Source organism: Trachurus japonicus, chromosome 11 (genome assembly GCF_045865225.1).
Source record: "Trachurus japonicus isolate A0001 chromosome 11, Traja_1.0".
NCBI classification, from domain to species: domain Eukaryota; kingdom Metazoa; phylum Chordata; class Actinopteri; order Carangiformes; family Carangidae; genus Trachurus; species Trachurus japonicus.
The window spans coordinates 12,839,007-12,859,145 of NC_140917.1; the positions used below are offsets into that span (position 1 = coordinate 12,839,007).

The 20,139-nt window shown below is 42.4% G+C and overlaps 2 protein-coding genes across 4 annotated transcripts; both read left to right on the forward strand.

Moving 5' to 3' along the window:
- The first annotated feature begins 1,456 nt into the window (after positions 1 to 1,456).
- Positions 1,457 to 8,066, forward strand: LOC146978365 (uncharacterized). Of its 3 annotated transcripts, XR_015037071.1 has the most exons (3): positions 2,133 to 2,166; positions 4,684 to 7,810; positions 7,967 to 8,040. XR_015037071.1 is itself a non-coding variant. In XM_085791021.1 (2 exons), exon 2 carries the CDS (start codon positions 4,689 to 4,691, stop codon positions 6,744 to 6,746), a length of 2,058 nt encoding a protein of 685 aa, XP_085647147.1. In that variant the 5' UTR covers positions 1,457 to 1,601; positions 4,684 to 4,688; the 3' UTR covers positions 6,747 to 8,066. The 3 variants fall into 3 exon arrangements, 2 of the variants coding, with proteins under 2 accessions (XP_085647147.1, XP_085647146.1); XM_085791021.1 differs by lacking the exon at positions 2,133 to 2,166 and adding an exon at positions 1,457 to 1,601 and having other exon boundaries at positions 4,684 to 8,066; XM_085791020.1 differs by having other exon boundaries at positions 4,684 to 8,066.
- A 1,171-nt stretch (positions 8,067 to 9,237) lies between these two features.
- On the forward strand, positions 9,238 to 18,634 carry LOC146978366 (uncharacterized). The gene is made up of 2 exons (XM_085791033.1): positions 9,238 to 9,494; positions 17,107 to 18,634. Exons 1-2 carry the CDS (start codon positions 9,302 to 9,304, stop codon positions 18,147 to 18,149), a joined length of 1,236 nt encoding a protein of 411 aa, XP_085647159.1. The 5' UTR covers positions 9,238 to 9,301; the 3' UTR covers positions 18,150 to 18,634.
- Positions 18,635 to 20,139: the final 1,505 nt, after the last annotated feature.

Consider the following 20,139-nt stretch of genomic DNA (forward strand, 5'->3'; position numbering starts at 1 on the left):
TTTTCTGTTTTTTTCTGATCTGCTAACTGACTCTGCTCGGCAGTGAGAGTCTCAGTTTCCCTATCCACCTGTTGGAGCTCTGTTTTGGCTATCTGCTCTGTTTCCTCCATCTGCTGCTTCATGTTCTCAATCTGTTGTCTGATATCATCAAAAGGGCGGCACGGTGGCACAGTGGTTAGCACTGTTGCCTCACAGCAAAAAGGTCCTGGGTTCGAATCCCGGGCCGCCCAGGGCCTTTCTGTGTGGAGTTTGCATGTTCTCCCCGTGTCTGCGTGGGTAGGTAACAGTTGTGTGATGTCAGAGTTTTCTGTCCTGTAGCACTTGGTGAACTCTGAATCTACGGCCTGATGGAAGGACTTCAAACTTGGCGTGAGGACAGTGGATTTTGGATCTAGTCTTTCAGAGAACCTGCTGATTGAACCTGCAGGGGTCAGTGGGACACATGTCACCTTTGCAGCCACATATGTTAAGTTGACGAACATGTTGTACCCAACAAGGAAACTCAAGGTGTTTTGTCACCTTCTGTAATCTTTACCTCATTGGACTTTACTCATGTTTTTTATGACTTAGATGCGTCTAGATTTAGCCTATCACTTGGACTTTAACACTGATCCTCAGATCACAGACACCAGGACTAACGAGGGAGAAAAAGCAGTTTATTTGCTTCCAAATGTTTCCTCTATGATGTGTAAAGTGTCTAAAAGTCGACCTGAGGTTTAATATGTGTCATTAAAAGGAATGAGAAATGAGGGAAACCCTTTTTGCTACACCCAAGCAGCACTCCATGCACTGTGTTTTAGACTGTACATAATTTCAATGTTTTCAATTATAATTACAAATATCTGTGTGAATAGTTATTGCTTGACATGCCAAGACCTCTGCAGTTACTAAAGTTATATTTGATATTCAGCTCCTGTAGCCTACCCTGTTTTTTTTTTTCTTGGGGCTTCCTAGGGCCGCTTCCCCGCAACAACAACAACAACAACAACTACAAAACAATATGTCTTGGATGCTAATTGACTGTAATATAAAATAACTTAAAAGAACTGTACTACACTGACCTCATGCTCACAATAAGATGAACTGCAGACGTCCTAGATAGTTTGCACAATTACCTTTTTATGGAGCCTCAACTGTCCTGTCAGTGCTGATACTGTACGCTTACACTCACCCTTATATATGCCTCTATAGATATTTATAGTGGTCGGCAAGAGGGCTTGGGCTAAAGGGGTGGGGGCAGTGATCATGTGGTTTCTGGGAAAACAGGGGACTTCCAACTATCAATTGTGAAAGTGAAAGTATGAGAGTTTCCAGCTGGTGAAAGCTATTTTTTCTTTGTCAGAATTAACTGTAATAACTGCAATAGTGTGTGTCTGAAACAATCTGAAAATGGATGACACAAAATGTGAACTATGAGTCTGTGAAAACAAGAATAGATTAGATTTCATCTATAATGGAACAAAGGGAAAGTAAACAGGAGGAGGAGATGATGAGATGAGTGCTGGGAGGAGGGGCTCTCTCAGATCTGCATTTAAGGAAGCGATTTGAGAGGAGTTCAGTCCACACTTCTCAACTGAACCAGAGATTCAACAACTGAAAAGGTAAGTGATTTTATAATGTAGGGCTACATTCTTCGCAACTTAATCTGCCAAATCTATATGTATGGAATAAAACTATGTATGCAATATTCATAAAACTAAAACTTCTGAGAACAGGGACACTGTATTTTTGTGTTATCAGTCAATAGTATTAAATCAGGACAAACATGATATGAGTGTTTTTGTATTTAATATCAATGTTGTTCAAAAATAATGGAGCAGCTCTAGTCTGTTACACCCGTGATCAGTGCTTCATTAGTGTGGTCTTTCCTTCTTATCACTTCATATTTATTAGCCTACAAATCTGGGTGAACTAACTTCACCATTGTTTTAAATGGATGAGAGTAATGCAGCTACACGTATAGCCTAATACTCCAGTGAACTCTGGAGAGTTCAGTAGACAGAGCACTGCGCAACGTAGTGGGTCTGGTGTCAGATTACTGGGCGTCACCAGGCTCATTTTGTACTGGCTGCACACCATGGATGTATTATATTAAACTGCACACAGCGACGTGGTAAAGCAACCCCCCCCCCCTCGAGAACCACACGGCGCGCTGACATGATAACGGTCCGTATATAGAATGAATGTGTTGTAAATGTTGCGGTTTCCCACCTCCAGTAGATATTATTTTTCTTCATCCATGACGTCCTGTCAGGTTTAGGACCATCTGACTGGTTGTTGTTGACATAGCGGTGATTTTACGATCTCCTTGGGATGACCTAATCTACAAGGATTGATACACGTGTAGGCTGCGTGTGCCTCGGCAACCAAAAGACCTGTTGCATATTTCTGCTGTAGCCAGAGCAGGGGCTGTCCAGACATTTTTGATAGGGGTGGCCCAAGGGGGGCACTGACTCATGGTGGGGTGGCATGAAGCATGAGCATGAGTGCCTGCATATGAGGGGCCGAACAAGCCATAATTCATTCTTTCGCTCACACACACATACATTCTCCTTACACATACATATATTTTCACTCTCACACACATACATTCTCCTTACACATATATATATTTTCACTCACACATACATACATTCTCCTCCTACATATATTTTCACTCTCACACACATACATACATTCTCCTTACACATACATATATTTTCACTCTCACACACATACATTCTCCTTACACATACATATATTTTCACTCACACATACATATATTTTCACTCTCATATTTATACATTTTCATACTAGAAGTAATATATGTATGTAAAACGAAAATGTATGTATGTGAGAGTGAAAATATATGTATGTGAAAGGAGAATGTATGTATGTGTGAAGAATCTTCCTCTTCTTTCGGGTTGCAACCATTGCTTATTAGGAGTATACCGCCACCTACTGTACCGGAGTATGTAGACGATAAATGCTGCCTTCCGTTTCCACTATACTCCTTCCGTTTCCACTATACTTTCACTCACACATACATACATTCTCCTTTCACATACATATATTTTCACTCTCACATACATACATTTTCGTTTTACATACATATATTACTTCTAGTATGAAAATGTATAAATATGAGAGTGAAAATATATGTATGTGTGAGTGAAAATATATGTATGTGTATGTGTAAGGAGAATGTATGTGTGTGAGAGTGAAAATATATGTATGTGTAAGGAGAATGTATGTATGTGTGAGTGAAAATATATGTATGTGTAAGGAGAATGTATGTATGTGTGTGAAAATATATGTATGTGTAAGGAGAATGTATGTATGTGTGAGTGAAAATATATGTATGTGTAAAGAGAATGTATGTGTGTGTGAGTGAAAGAATGAATTATGGCTTGTACGGCCCCTCATATCTGCACGCACACATTATGTACTCATCTCTGCACGTTTGACGTTTGCACATGCAAACCATACAATTGTGATATAATATTTTATTCCTGAAAAAAAAATGACTAGACAAAAGCCAGCATAAAACAATGTATAAAATGCCTCTGACTGGACATTGTCAGGGGGGATTACGTGATTTATGGCTGGTGCCTTCAATTGACTTTTATTCCACTGATAATTTGTGAAGTTTTCATTTGTAAATTTCATTTACAAAAAAATTATCTCGCCCTGTGGTATTTTCGAACCTAGCGTGACCTTTAACGTCACTAGAATTATCGCCATCTTGAGGACCTATAGGGGACCGAGGCACAGCTACAGACTGTATGGGCTATGATGAAGCATGTCTCAGTCTTTATTTCTCCATAACAACAGACTAACTCTACATTATCCCGCTTATTACACAGCTTATGAGTGATTTAGGACGAAATGTTGATAAAAATACAACTTTTGTAGATTTATAAATTGCATCATTTAGCCAATCTACAAGTCTGGTCACTTCTCCACTGTTTTGCTCACCCTCCTCGGTTGTGTGCATTTGTTTTCACTTAAGCCTTTATTAATCAATCAGTGGATCGATGGATTTTCATATACTGTACATGTTACGATGTGTGTATTTGTGTAGTCTTATCTGTCATCAATGAGATTACGGTTTACGGGACACGTTTGTGTCATGGACTCGTGGTGCCACAGAGTCGAGAGCTGTGACACCAGGTCCGAGGGTCTGATCGCAGGTTTGGTTTTCAGCAGTGGTGTGTAAGGCAGAGAGCCTCCACTCTCCCACAAGCCATTTATCTAACATTATGATTAGTCCCAAGCTGTATCCTACATAGCTCTTAATCATTGTTGCCAGCAATGAGGCCCACCACTGTAGTGTCAGCAGCAAACTTCACCATGGCGTTGAAGGGGGGATGGATGGGAGCACAGCCCTGGGTGAATCTGGCACCATTTAAATAATACTGAATTGAATTTAATGTAACTATTATTTTTTCTTGCTAAATTGATTAATTTGGTTTTGGTATTTGGTGCTCTACATTTTGACTGAGATGACCCAATTTTAAAAGGTCATGTGGCCTTGATCAACTGACAAACTGTGCTGAATATTACAAACACTCGAGTTTAAAAATGTCAAAATTGTTAAAAATGTGCTCTTTTCTTATTTTCCACCAACATGCAACCCAGAATAACTTCGGTGTATGGAGTGAAAGATTACCTAACAACTACTGTTTCTCCTCTTTTCAACAGAAAACATGGCTGACCAAGTTGCAAAGACCACTCAAAGTCTCACCACTGCAGCTCAGATGCGAGAAACCACCATGATGCTGATGCAACCCAATGCAAACTGGGAGCAGTATCTGACTCCTGCTCCCCTCTCTGTTGCCATTATGGGGGAGCTTGTATTCATCTCCTCAGTTAAAGATTTCTCCATCAACAAGAACGCCCCTAAAGATGGCTTCAAGTACATCAGATACCCAGACTCCTTCAGGGCCTCTCTCATGCAGATCTGTAACTCAGGCTGGCATGCATTCAATGAAGCCCACGTGAATATGGATCAAATCCGCCTTCACACAGGAACAGTTCCTGATTACATGAAGGCAGCGGTCAACACTCTTTTTAACGGCAGTGATAAAGTTATCGAAAAGGTCCTGCCAAATCAACTGGAGAGCATTCGTGAAATCGCAGACGACTGTGTGGCACTGGCAGACGGTGTAAAAAACAAGTATTCTGATGTGATCAATTTAATCCAGGAGCTGCTGGAGGCCTGTATCAACGCTCAACACTTTTATGGAGAAGAGCTGGAACAGGCCAAGATGAAACTGGAAGAGTCCAAATTAAGGGAGAAGACTGCCCAACTTCTGAATGAACGTTCCCAGAAAGCAATGAAGGCCATGGAGAAAGAGCTGGACGAAGCACAAGCAACGTTCAAACAATCCATGAAGTCTCTTCCCTCTGGCTGGGAGATGATTGGCATGGATTTTGTTGAAGGTCTCTCAACTGCTGTAACAGGAGTCCTGAATGCTCCAGCAAAACTGATTTCCGGCATAACACAATTACACAAACCCCGTCAGAAAAGAAAAACCCAACAACACTCAGGGGAGAATGTTGATGAGTTCACACAAATGAAAGTCTATACTAAGTCTGGGGAGATTCTGAATATTGTGGGAACTCTTACACAGTTTGTCAGTGGAAACAAAATAGACTGGAAGAACCTGTATGACCAGGAGAAAAAGTGTCCAAAGACCAAATGGACTGAGAGTCAATTTATAAGGATCTTTACAGAAGTGGGGAAGCTGCCACGGGGAAAAGCAAGTGAGGAAGTTCTCTCAATCTGTCAAAGGGGGCTTGACATATGTGAAGAGCTGGCAACGTATTCCCCTGATCAGAAGTGGGATGAGGCGACAACTAAAAAGCTGATCAAGAAGATTAAGGCACTGAATAATGAAGTCCTTGGTTTTGACTCGAAGAGCAAAAAAGTTTTAAGCTCTCCAGCCTTTACCCCAAAACCACCGATGATGTATCAAGCACAGAGCAACAGCTCAGGCAGCAAATCAGCAAGCCAGAGAGCAGCAGATAATGCCCGTTTCAAAATCGAGCAGAGCCGAGAACAACTCAAACAAACACGGGAGCAATATGAAAAGAGTGTGGAGAACATGGAGAAGAACCAGAAGGAGCTGACTGAGGTTCTTGTTGAAATGCAGAACTGCAAAATCAAAGAGATTGACTTTGAGACCACCATCAAGATGCTGGTCAAGGGTCTGGATGCCATGGGCAGAGTCAAAGAGCAGTGGGAGAAGATGGTGCTCTTCTTCCAGATGGTCTCCAACATCGTCAAAATTAACCTCAGCAAGACCCTGCACAACTTTGTCACAACATCTGAGGACACAAAGCAACTCACTTACAATGACAAGCTCTTTAACAAAGATCTCCTGTACAATCAGGCCTTTCAAGCCTCCAACATTGCCAGTCTGGTCCACATGATTTCAACGACCTACACTGAAGTCTCCAGCAAGTACCTGATGGACAAAGTGAGCAGCCTGGGCAAGCTCATGGCCATGGATCAGGACAAACCAGAGTTCCTTAGTGAGCGTATGAATCTGCAGGAATCCTGCCGAGATGCCCAGAGAGGGATTTTGAGGCTGGCCCTGAAAAACAAGAATGAATTTCAGAGGAAAACCGATGCCAGGATGGCAAAAATAGAGGGCGAATTGAAGGCCATTCTACCGGCGGCTCAACCACAGGAGACTGAGAGAATCAAAGAGATTGTTCAGGGAGGCTTTAGTGAGGAAGAACAAGCAGATTACATCTGATTAAAGTTAAGTTCGTTTCTCACGTCAGATACAAGTTTGTGGGTTTATCCTCATTTAATAATCATTTATCATCATTTGATAATCAGAAGCACCATATTTACTGCTATTAGCAAGCAGGTTTGTTTCCCATTAACCACAGATAGTTGCTCCACCTTAATTTTAGACAATGTGCAAGTATTTCAGAAAAGTATAAGCAAAGCTTTTGATATGTTGGTGTATTATTCTGCTTTTAGACACGATGTATGGCTTAAAGGTAGTCTGTAGTTCTGTTTTTTTCAGTTTGTAAACAAAACATTCAAACTGGGCCATTCCTCTCAGGCTCAACTGTGTAGTGAGTGTGTTTAATATCTGTTATTCTGATTGTAGTGATGGGGTGGGTGAGCTGTTTTGATTGGAAATGTATTGACAATTACAAAAGCCAGAGGTCTTCACCGTTTTTCAGACTTTCCCAAACTGAAAAAAAAAAAAATAATAATTGTAAAAAAATGCCACCCCACAGCACCACCAGCAGCAGCCCACCTCCCCAAGGCCAAGGACCCCCAAACTGATGGAGAGATGGAGCAGGGACCCCCTACTATATGTATTGTATAAAATTGTTATCATACATAGTAATGTGGCAGGACCAAGGAGGGCCCGGGCGGGGTTTGAAGCTTAACCTCCCGGGTAAGAGTCATGTGCGCTCACCATTCGACCAAAGGGATATTTCTGTGGCCAAGTAGCCAGGGCACATGATCAAATGGAGGCATAGTGACAGGACCGTCAACTGTCAAGCTTCTCAAATAGGTTCATATATTCATGCTTTTAAGGTACAGTGAGCAGGGTGGCCGTGCCACTACCGTTTATAGACAGACCTTGTTGACTGATACCAAAGCCAATATCAACAATACCTGTCAACTGCATGATAATCATGCAGAAAAGCTATTCAGATTGATTGATTGTTTTTATTTCATACATAAATGAAAAAATATATCAACTTTCTAATCAACCAAAAATATTTTACGACCCCCGTGGACCTCCTAGGGGTCACGGACCCCCTGTTGAAGACCTCTGGTGTTGGCAAATGTGTTCTCATAAAAGCATTTATGAATTTATGAATCAATCAGTATTATAGCTCATTTAAAAAAATATATCAAGCAGGAACAAACTTGTTGATAACAGATGTGTAAGGTCTCTGTCATCCCTGAATCTACCAGTGAAACTCTTCAGTGACGATGCATCAGACCTCTGCTGTAGAGTCTGAGGAAGAGGAGTTAGAGGATTTGGAGTGTGATATGTCTTGTTGGATTATCTGTTGTCACTTGTTTGAATAAATTCTGATGATGATGAAAGTCTTTTCATTATTTGTTCGGCATTGATAATCAAACCCTCATATATTTTATCCCTATACATGCAGAAACAACAAATGCACTATACTAATGTCTACTAATGTCTGTATGACAAGATGACAAGATGACAGTAGGCTACAGCTGCATCAGTAATGCACCATAGTACCAAAACTGGATATCAACATACCAAAGTATCATTAACTTATCTGTAACTGTGCAAGTGTATCAATGACTTTGATATGAATTCAGCAAAGTATCAAAAACTTCAATATGGAGAAATATCAAAAACATCGTAGACCAGACCCTCTCTATTTAGTCTGAGGACGACACAGTTAGAAATGAAGACCCAGACGAAAAAACAAGGGCCAGCACATGTCACCAGGGGTTCCATAAATCATGTTTACTGACCCATGTTGGAGAAGGAAAGGAAAGAGGATAGAAAAGAAGAAATGAGAAAAAAGAATTTATGAATATGGCATCTCCACATGAGGTCAAAGGTAAGTCAGTGGAGGTAGGCCTATACAGAATATCCACATAATCCAACCTTTTACACATCACGTCCCAGGTTAGATTTCCTGTTTATCATGTGTATTCTTTTCCAATATAATTTTATTTATGAATCTTGTCAAAAAATATTGTAAAGTAGATTTTCACATTTTTATTACTGGAAAAAGGACATGAACCTGTTTCTGTGATTCTTTGTATATTTGTGTTTGTCAGAACAAATAGTGAGGATTTTCAATGCCTCTGGATACAAAATAAAAGAGACTTTGTCATGTCATGTGTAGCGTTGCGGTTGTGCAAGCAACTCAATCGTATTTTTCATGCTACATTCACGTGAAATTGGGCAGACGGAGAAAGCCGCTGCACGTAATGGCATAAACAAGACTGAACAAGTGGTCAGTCAGCACGAGGCAAAACAACAATACACGTGACAATATGCTGTCATGGCGATGTCGTTGTTTGATTACCTGACCCACGTTTTTACCGGCTTTCTCTTGACTTCTGTGACTAAAATGACATCTGGTTTGTTACCGACGGCCGTCTGTCCGACTGCACGTGAATGCAGCATCCTCCCCGGCTCTTACCGGAAGTGACGTATTTGTGGGCGTTCCCTTCGGTTCACTTGGTTGCCGACGTGACGTGACGTGCCCAGACTGGAAGAGAGTCTAGCAGCAGCCAGGAAACGGTTCGCTTCTCCTCCCAGGAACAACAGCGAGTTTGAGTAAAATGTCTGAGGTCGAGTTTCTGAGAGGATTCGTCACCGAGAGACTCACCGCCGCCTCCCAGGAAATCTTAGCGGCCGTGGACAGAGTCGTAGCCGGGTACGAGGCGCAGGCTTCGGGCTTCAGACAGGAGATCGAGCGGCAGAGGAACCTGCTGGATGTTCTCCTGCAGCCTCGGCTCGTTCACTACAAAACCGGTTGGTGATTCAGTTTTAAATCCATGGACCTCGAGGTTGTGGTCTGTATAGAAAGAGGACATGTTGTACTATATTCCTATCTTTTAACTTTCATGTCGCTATCAACAATTGTACTACAGGAAGTTACAAAATCTAGGTCTTTTTAGTTGAGGCGACTTAAATTGACTTAGCTATTATCGACTAGCAAGTTAACAATTTACCTTTTTTTATTTGAATTTATTCCCATAGTACTGTTTTTGGAGCCATCACCAAAATCAACAGATTAAAGGTTATTTTCTCAAGTAAGGAAGTAAATTCTTTATTGTCCCGAAACGGGCGAATATTGTTGCAGCAGCTGGAAGACATTGAAAACAAGACACACCACAGGAGAATATAGAGGTAAAAAGCACAGAGCAAAGCACACAGCACTGCTGTCAATGATAATGGCAAATAAAAAACAACAAAGCCACTATAAAATCTATACAGAGGACAGATAAGAAACAACAATAAATCAAATCTAAAAAATACATTAACAAACCTAGTAAGGCAATAAATAAGTGCAAGAGTAGCCTACGACTGGCTGTGTGGCTACCTCCTTAGCTATAGCTGTTGCTATAATATGGCTGTTTGGGGTGAATGAGTGTTTATCTGTTGGTTTTGACTGAGGGAAGAAGACTGAAGCGAGTGCCGGAGGGGAGGAGCTGAAAGTGTTGGTGAAGAGGATGGGAATGATCTGACAAGATGGAATTTGCTCTCTTCACTACCTGACTGTCTCCACACGTTCTTTTGCTCTGTGGTTAATTTAAAGACGTAAGACACCAGTGCTTTAGGTTCAGATGTTGAATTGTGTCTTAATCACACACACTTAAAGTTTAGGAATAGTTGTAAATTTTATGATTGGAGTATTGCAATTCAGGATTTAACCACTGGTAACCTTACAACAGGACATGTTGGACACACTCCACAAGTTCTACAAAAGAGTAACAATGGTATTGTAGTAGCCGTTTGTCAAAAAACAAAGAGAAGTTCCAAATCAAATTTCAAATCATGAAATTTAAAGGGCCACTGCTGCACCATGGGTTGTGGTGTACGCGGAAAACATGATGTCCAAACACATTTCACATTTCAGCAGAAATGTGGTTTATTTGACCAGAAAAGTGAGCGAACAAAGAAAATTCCTCTGTGCCTCTCATGCTCCGGTAAAAACCCATTTGCCCACCCAGGTGTATGCTGGTCTACCTATATAATCTCAGGTGCCCTCAACATGCCAAAATGAAACAAAAACACAAATAATAAACAATTAAATACCTATACGTAAGCAATATCACATGATAGTCTACTTGCCAACAATGAGTACCCGGAAATGTTGAGTACCCCAAAGTTTTATGTTAGAAATAGATAGTAGAGTCCCCAGTATTCAGAAACTGCCGGATGCTAACGTATATATATTGGGCAATTAGCATAATTGGCATAATTAGCACAAATGAGCATAATTGCCTATATGGGCAATATTTCAACAAAATTGACTTGGCTGATCTGGGCAATATTGGAGTGGTTTTAGGGGTTATTGATGATGCTGAATCCATTTCTGACATTTTCAAAATTCAAAATGGCTGTCTAAACCGGAAGTGACCATTTGAAATCCATCAAAATCGGCCCACTGGTGGTTAAAATCTGGTCACTTCCGGTTTAGACAGCCATTTTGAATTTTGAAAATGTCAGAAATGGATTCAGCATCATCAATAACCCCTAAAACCACTCCAATATTGCCCAGATCAGCCAAGTCAATTTTGTTGAAATATTGCCCATATAGGTAATTATGCTAATTTATGCTAATTATGTCTGTTATGCTAATTGCCCAATATATATAAGTTAGCATCCGGCAGTTTCTGAATACTGGGGACCCATACTATCTATTTCTAACATAAAACTTTGGGGTACTCAACATTTCCGGGTTCACAATGGGGCCCTATGGGATGGCAAGTAGACTATGAGAGGGAGTGCTGTTGTACTGAATATCAGCACTGGTGTGATTCTGTCGTAGGCACGAGGCCGCAGATAATAACACCAGTTAGAGCAGAACTGTGTGTGTGCGGCGCGGACACACACACACACACACACACACACTGTTACCCTGCATAGGAGCCGACTCCGAGTGCATGCTCTTTACGGCGTACATGAGCAGACATGTGAGACGTGTTACTGCAGCTCAGTGTTTTCACAGTCGGAGTTTTCTCCTCCACTTTGTGGCCGTGGTATGATCAGGTCTCTGTGACTCCACACTGCCAGGCTTCTTTACATGACGACCCGAGACAGACAAACTGACCGCTCCACACCTTCACCATCACTTCCACTCATTCCCTCCCTCTTTTACAGCTTTCACTTTATCCTTCCTCCCTTTATCTGCAGCTGCTGCAGCTCAAACAAACTCTGCAGTACATGCTCACGACAGTAGGCAGAGTATCAGACGGTAGCATTGGTGTAGTGGGGATTTTTTTACTGGGTGGACTGGACGCCATTGAAATACAAAATCTGTGACATCATTGAAATACCATCCACTGCCACACGAGAGTTTAGTGTCACTGAACAAGAGGTAATGTTAATGCCACTGTCACAATCATTCACTCCAAAGTGTTGAAAGGGCCAGACTGGTTGTTTATTGAGAACTTTGAATTTTGAAATGACCTTTTTGCACATATTGAACCTAAAACTAACAAAGCCTGTAAATACATTTAAAAAAATCAGTTGCATTAATTTCTAATGGCTCTATCTGCAGCTTTCCATAATCATTTCTGAGGAAAAAAAACCCATTACTTTTCTGCTGTTTTGATACCCCTCCGCCTGGCCATGTGGATTTGTTTACAACGAAGCCAGTGAAAAATCAATACAGGGAGCAGTGAAAAACGTTACAATGTTACGACGTGTCTGTCATAAAAGAATGTGGGTTATGGAGCGCGTTTGTGTTGCGGTGCAGCAGAGACGAGAGCTGGGACACCGGGGCGGCAACCGAATAACTACACTGATGTTGCAAGGTTGATTTTCAGCCGTGAGGCACCAGGTGAAGACAGAGAGCCTCCGTTCTCACTCGTAACAAGTCACAAGTCATGTAGTTAACTATCACAATTACTCTGGAGCTTTTTTATTAAGGTAAAAAAAACGTAGCATAGCCACGGGAGAAATCCTGCTTAGCTCCTCTTTAGAAAAAGAGAAAAAAAAGACTGGGGGGACGGTGCACCCTCGCGTCCAACGGCCACTACTGGACGGCAGAGTGACAGGCTGCTGTCGTGCTTTTGACTGTCATGTGATAGAGGAAATATGACCATAGCCGGATATTGAAATTGATCAAAAATGTATCGTGATCCCAAATCGAGATTGTTTTATCGCCCAGCCCTATGCACGTGCTAGCTAGCTAGCGCTGTCACTGTAACCGGATGTTTTGACTGTTTAAAGCAGAAGTAAGCGGAATTTTTGCGTTAATATAGCCTAAGTCTTAAAGTCCCTGGAAAGTGAAATTGGAGTTTTGTTTCAAAATATATTAAAAGTGTTCAAAATGTATTGATAAAAACATGCAAAAAGACCAATTTTTGTGCAGTGCTTAATTTTAGAGGTTAGGGTTTCACAGTTTCACTCTGCTTCAGTGGTCTTTGTTTTTAAGGGCAGGCTTACAGGGGGCGCCGTGACGCACTGGCGTCCCTACTTTCATAACTCCTCCCATGTGCACAGTAATATTATAAATACTTCAAGAATGCCAAGGAGCGTCTGCTGCCACTACCCCTGGAGCTACCAGCGCCGCCGGAGCTACCAGTCCACTAGCTTGGTCTCTGTCTTAATAAAATGTAATGCAGACTTATCAGGTCATTGTAAAACATTTATTTAAACGCTAACGCTATCAGGGTAGCGGAGATCCGTGTGCCCCCAGCATATTTCCCTCACTGCTCAGTGTGTATCGGAGACATTCAGATAAGAGCTGGACTCAGACTCAGGCTCAAGCCCGTAGCTGCTCGGGTACGATGTGACAGTTAGCAGTAGGCCATTTGATTGACAGTTGAAACTTGACGAAGCTCAGCAAGTGGGCGGGGCTTTGGTGCCTGCAGCAGACATCCAGAGCTGCGAGAACTGCCTCATTTAGTCATTTTAAAACCTAATTTCACCTACTAAACGAATTTTTCTAGCATCCAAAATTGGCAGGATGGTTAATAGGACATATGTCTGGGATGTGATTAACTCAGAAAACGAATCCAGTGTCACTTTCCAGGGACTTTAAATAATTATATCTTCCAAGGGCAATCACTTACATAGAGTTCAAAAAATCTTCAAACAAAGGAGCGCTTCGTGGACTCGTTGTTTAAAAAGAGGTGCTCTTTGGAAAGGGATCAATGATGTGAGAAAACAAAAGAAAAATTCCAAGGCACTCTCTTACCTATAAAATGCCTTTATTAAATTATGGCATGGTCAACATGGCGTCTAGCCTTCATCAGGGAGTCAAATGGAGTAGGACAGGAACAATGGCTAGACGCCGAAACGCGTTGGAGTTTTTAATTGTCATGTTGACCATGCCATAATTTAATAAAGGCATTTTATAGGTGCCTTGGAATTTTTCTTTTATTTTCTCACTTACATAGAGTGTTTGGTCTGAAACACGGGTCTGTCAGTCACTCTGCTCTGCTGTAAGCCGAGGAGAAAACTTTCCTTGTATCCTGCAAGCTTTATCCAATGAGGAGAGAGATCGGCATAAAGGGCTGTGTGTGCAGCCAAGGGATGCGCGTGAATGTGGTGACGTAGGGATGGGGACCAATAGATCCATGATGAGGGTGGGGGCTGCTAACTCCATCGGCTGACAAGAGGTTAGCCAAAACGACCGGATCGCTTACTTCTGCTTTAAGTAGAAATACTGTTAAGTTGATGAAATTTTACCTGAGTAAAATTGAAATTACTGGTGTAAAAAAACACTCAAGTAAAAGTAAAAAGTCACTCAGAGTAGGGATGCACCGAATATTCAGTAACTGAATATATTCGGCCGAATATTGCAAAAAAAGCAACATTCGGTATTTGATGGAATGAGCGAAAAGCAAGGCCGAATAAAAAAAATAAAAAAACCCCAGATAAATACGCGATCGCGCGACTATCGAAACGGCAGCTTAAAGGGACAGTTCAATATTTTGGCAAATTGGCCAATTGCCATAATCGCTATAGTCATAGCAGTAGGTTCGTTACCTTCATTTGTCGGTGTAAGCTATTTTTAGAACGGCGGAGCAGAGCAGCAGGCTGCTCAGAGCTACGCTATGGAGGCTAAAGGAATTTTTTGGTTTCCCTCATCAAACTCATCAAATACAAAATCCCAAAACTCCAAAACGCTTTCGTGGACAAGTTGTGACCTGCACATTCACCACGCTATGAAATAATAACGGAACGTTACGAGACAGAGTTGTTTTAGAGGTAAGTACAGAGACTGCTTGCTGAAAAACTGTCCCTGAACGCAACACGCATCAGCGGTTTTGCATGAATTTACCTCTAAAACAACTCATAACGTTCCGTTATTATCTCATAGCGTGGTGAATGTGCAGGTCACAACTTGTCCACGACAGCCTTTTGGAGTTGTTGGGTTGTGTATTTGATGAATTTGATGAGGGAAACCAAGAAATTCCCTTAGCCTCCATAGCATAGCCCTGAGCAGCCTGCTGCTCCGTTCCGCCATTCTAAAAATAGCTTACACCGACAATTAAAGGTAACAAACCTACTGCTATGACTATAGCGATTATGGCAATGGGCCAATTTGCCAAAATGTTGAACTATCCCTTTAAACCCCAGCTTTATTAGTAAGTGACTCCTACTGCTGAGCAGTGGGGGGTAAGCTGCACAGCGACCGCGCGCACCGTTGCACGTCGCTCCAAGAGCCCGGTGCGTCCTGTCTGCAGCGGAGACTAGGGATGGGAAATCGGCCCTATATTCAGATCATTCGATCGTGGACACTGTCGATCGCCGATAGGCGATCCAATCGCGGGGGGGGCGGGGGGGGGGGGCAATTACGTCATCTTAAAAAAAAAAAAAAAAAACTTGCTATATCGTCCACACACACAGACAAGCGCGCATGCATGACGCGCGGGTCGGGATTTTTTTCCTACCCGCGAGTCCCGAAGTATTTCGACCCGCCCCGCACCACCGCATCTATTTTCACAACCCGCCCCGCCGCTATTAAACGTCAGACAGCGGCTTTTTATTTTGAAAGGGCAGACAGAGGCGCTGTGTTGCCGGTAGCTTGTCAGTGTGGAGCTCGTGAGGAGTGGGAGTCACAGCGCAGCGAGTGCAGCCGCCGCGGCCGCCGCCTCTCCCTCTCCCCCTCCCCGGTCTGCTCTCTGCTCTCAGTGAAACCAACCCCGCTCTGCGGATGCTCCCAGCCGCCGTCTCACCCGGTTCCCTCACACCTCCGCCGGCTTTCCCGTCAACATCAGCGCGCCCCTGATAACACACTCTGGACTTCATCATCAGTTTTTTTAATGACCCGCCCCCCGCACAGCCTGCGTCCGCGGCATGCACCTCCGAAAAAAAAAAGATGCAACAGGGTGTGTAATTAAGAGTTTAATATTCACTCCTCTGTTGCACAGATCCAAGGGCTCTGTATGCAGACATGTTGCTCCACAAAATATTTTTCAAGTAGCACAGGTTCTAGAGATTATTTCTTTAACATCTTATGGCAGTAAATTAATTAAAGATCGCCTTAAAGATCACCATTTGAAAAAAAAATCACGATCGTCCCTTCGATCGCCGATAGACGATCCGATCGAAAATCACTCCATCCCTAGCGGAGACACGGCCACTGAGAGGCTGAGTGAGGGGATCGTTCCTGTAGGAACGCACCTTTTAATGAATCAAACCAAACACCCTGAACAGCATGCTGAGTACGAGAGGGAGAGACGGCTGCAGCAGTTTAAAGTTCCTCATCCCAGCTGTCGCCCACTCCGTCCGTGGCCGCCGTCTTTTAAAACAGTGTTTCCCAACCTTGGGGTCGGGACCCCACGTGGGGTCACCTGAAATTCAAATGAGGTCGCCTGAAATGTCAAGTAGCCTAATTGATGAATTAAAAAAAAAAAATCTGACCAAGAAATGTTAGGAACCACTGTTTTAAAAGACACTTGGGTTTTTTTTGGAATGTACTTGCATAGATCTTTCAGCACTCACAATTGACCGATATAAATGAAAAACTTAATTTAACTTGTGCTTTTTTGATGAGCAACGGCAACTGGAATATTCAAAAACTGTCAGAATAGTCAATAAACATTTACTTTCTTTGAAAATTAAGTCTAAAAATATTTTATTTATCCAATAGGCCCTATTAAAAAAAAAAAAGAAAAACTTTAAAACCACTTTTGGTATTCGGTATTATTCGGTTATTCGGCCAAGCGTTTTGATTTTATTCGGTATTCGGCTTCGGCCAAAAAAAATGCCATTCGGTGCACCCATCGCTCAGAGACTTCCAGCCAATCAGAGGCTCATAGCAGGAGCAAAATTCCTTGAGCTCAGAGTAGCGTCTCAGACTAGCATCCACTGAGAAGATCATTGTGGTTCAGAGAGACTGCAGTTATGAGTGACAGTATGAAGACACTGTTGTTCATGATGTGTTTCATTGTTTCTGCAGGTGATCAGCACCTGTTGAAGATTGAAGCAGAGGATCCTCCTGAGTTGACCTCTAGTCTGGATCAGGAGAACCCAGGGAGTCTACAAGTTAAAGAAGAAAAGGAGGAACTATCGACCACTCAAGAGTTCCCCCTCATTGCTGTTTATATAAAGAGTGAGGATGAGGAGGAGAAACCTCAGTCCCTACAATCTCATCACAGACAAACTGAGGCAGAGCCTCCATCCAGCAGCTCAGCTGAACAGATGGAGGCCGATGGACACGACCGTGGAGGATCTGGACCAGCCAGGAACTCAGATCAACATAAATATCTTCAACCAGATACAGATGATGAGGTCTCAGAGACTGAAGACAGTGATGATTTCTGGAGTGAAACCAGAGCACCTGAGTCAGGTTTGAACAGTGAAGCTGTTCATGTAAGTGATGAAGAATGTAACACTAGTAAGAAGTCTCACTGCTGCTCAGAGTGTGAGAAAACATTTAGCAAAACCACGGCTTTGAAGATACACATGAGGATCCATACAGGAGAGAAACCATTTGACTGTGCTACCTGTGGTAAACAATTTAGTCAAAGAGGGAATCTTAAACAACACATGAAAGTCCATACAGGAGAGAAACCATTTGAATGTCCGATCTGTGGTAAAACATTTAGGCAAAGAAGTAGTCTTACAGAGCACATACGAGTCCATACAGGAGAGAAACCATTTGAATGTCCAACCTGTGGTAAAACATTTAGTCATAGATGTAGTCTTACAGAGCACATGAGACTCCATACAGGAGAGAAACCATTTGAATGTCCAACCTGTGGTAACACATTTAGGCAAAGGTGTATTCTTATAGAGCACATGAAAGTCCATACAGGAGAGAAACCATTTGAATGTCCAACGTGTGGTAAAACATTTAGGCAAAGATGTAGTCTTACAGAGCACATGAGAGTCCACACAGGAGAGAAACCATTTGAATGTCCTACCTGTGGGAAACATTTTAGACATCGAGGGAGTTTTAATATGCACTTGAGACTCCACACACAGGAAGAAACCATTTAGTTGTGCTATGTGGGAAATGATTTACCCAGAAGAAAAAGATTTTCTTCTGGGTAAATCCTTTCAAGAGTCCATTCAAAAGCGAAGCCATTTGGTTGCGGTGTTTATGGGGAAACATTTATGGAGCTGGAGAATTTGGCTGCACATGGATGCACACATGAAATCCCATCAAGGAGGGAAACCTTTTCAGTTGCTGTCTTGAGAAGCACATGAAAGTCCATAGAGAAGTTAAACCATTTTCTTGTAGTGTGTGTGGAGTACATGTAAGGCAGTAGGTAGTCTTAAGACACCTTAAGTCATTTAGTTGCAGTTTTGTGATGACACATTTTGTCAACAGGAAGATCTTTATGTGTACACAAAAATCAATGTAGGAGAGTAAACGTACAGTTGAAGTGTTTGTGGCCGTCACTTCTCTGATGTTTCTGGCAAGAAGAGACGTAGGAGTGTTATGTAAACTCAGGACTGTTACTGAAGGCAGCAGCACTGGGTGTGACAGCCTGGTCGCACTGGACGCGGAACCGAAGCGCAGCGCCCTGGAGCGGAGGCAGTTTTAGATAGGCGCACATGTTAACTGGTCTGCCTGGTCGCACATCTCGCGCTCTGGACCGCAGTGCGCGCGCCTGGAGCGCTTCAGATCGGTTAATTTCTATTTTTCACGCGAGCTGCGCGCGCCGAGAGCGCCGTCTGTCAAGATGGATAGACCAGATCGTACCAGACAGGAAGTCGGGCACCGAAAAGGCGAGAGAATCCGGTCAATTTTCAAAATAAAATAATTAAATGATGATTAACAAAGTTGTTGTTTGTCCATCTAAACATATTTGACCGTTGCGTCTGCACATGAGACACACACACACATGTTTAAAATGACGTGTGTGTGGAAAACCGAGTGAATACGAGTATGAACGACTGCAGTCGATCTCTGACCGGCGCGGAGAGAGGAGGAGAAGTACGCTCCCAGTGCGACCACCCAAGCGCCCGAGAAACCGCGCCCATTGCGCTCGCGCAGCTTCCGCGTGCAGTGTGACCAAGGGGTGAGGCTGCTGTTGAACTGTAACAGCTCATCAAAACACAGTGAAAATGAATTTCACATGTTATGCATTTTGTTTATGATTTTAATTGTATGAAATGGGTTGTTCATGAAATTAATGCTACAAATAAATTACAGCAGTAAGTGAGAATAGAGTTGTTGGTTGAGCTGAACTATAACAGCTCATTCCAACACAATAAAATCTGTCATTGTTTTTTTTTTTCAAGTGTAGCAAATTCTGTAAAAATCTTTTTCTGGTATAGTTGTACCTGAGGGGTCATGACACTGCAAACTACACAACACATTAAGAAAAACGCGCTGCAAAAGTCACAACACAACACATTAAGAAAAACACACGGAAAAAGTCACAACACAACACATTAAGAAAAACGCACTGCAAAAGTCACAACACATTAAGAAAAAGCGCTGCAAACTCCACAACATGTTTACTGTAGAGAGATCCCCCTGCCTGCACGTGTGGAGCATGGAGATCCATGGTGTGGAGACGGCTGTGCATCACTTTCAAGTGTCCCTTGGAAACACTTCCGTTATGTTGTGGAGTTTGCAGCGCGTTTTTCTTAATGTGTTGTGTTGTGGGATTTGAAGCGTGTTTTTCCTTAATGTGTTGTGTTGTGGAGTTTGCAGCGTCCTGACCCCTCAGGGCCACCGTACACTGGGGCACCTTTAGTGCATGTTTTTGTAGTGTTTTGTGTTATTACACCCCAGGCTAGTGGGAATAGGCACATACCTAGTAGTCTGCCTCCCACTGATTTTAGTTTTCAGTTACAGTTAATTGTGTGTTTATCCGGCCTTTTAGATTTATTCCATTAATAAAATTACTTTTACATTTCTGTTAATTAATTATTTTGTCCTACTCATCTTGTGTTCTTTCTCCTTTTTCTAACGGCTCCAGCTTTCGAAGGTTTATCCTTGATTTATTATCACAATAAAATATTTAATTTACTT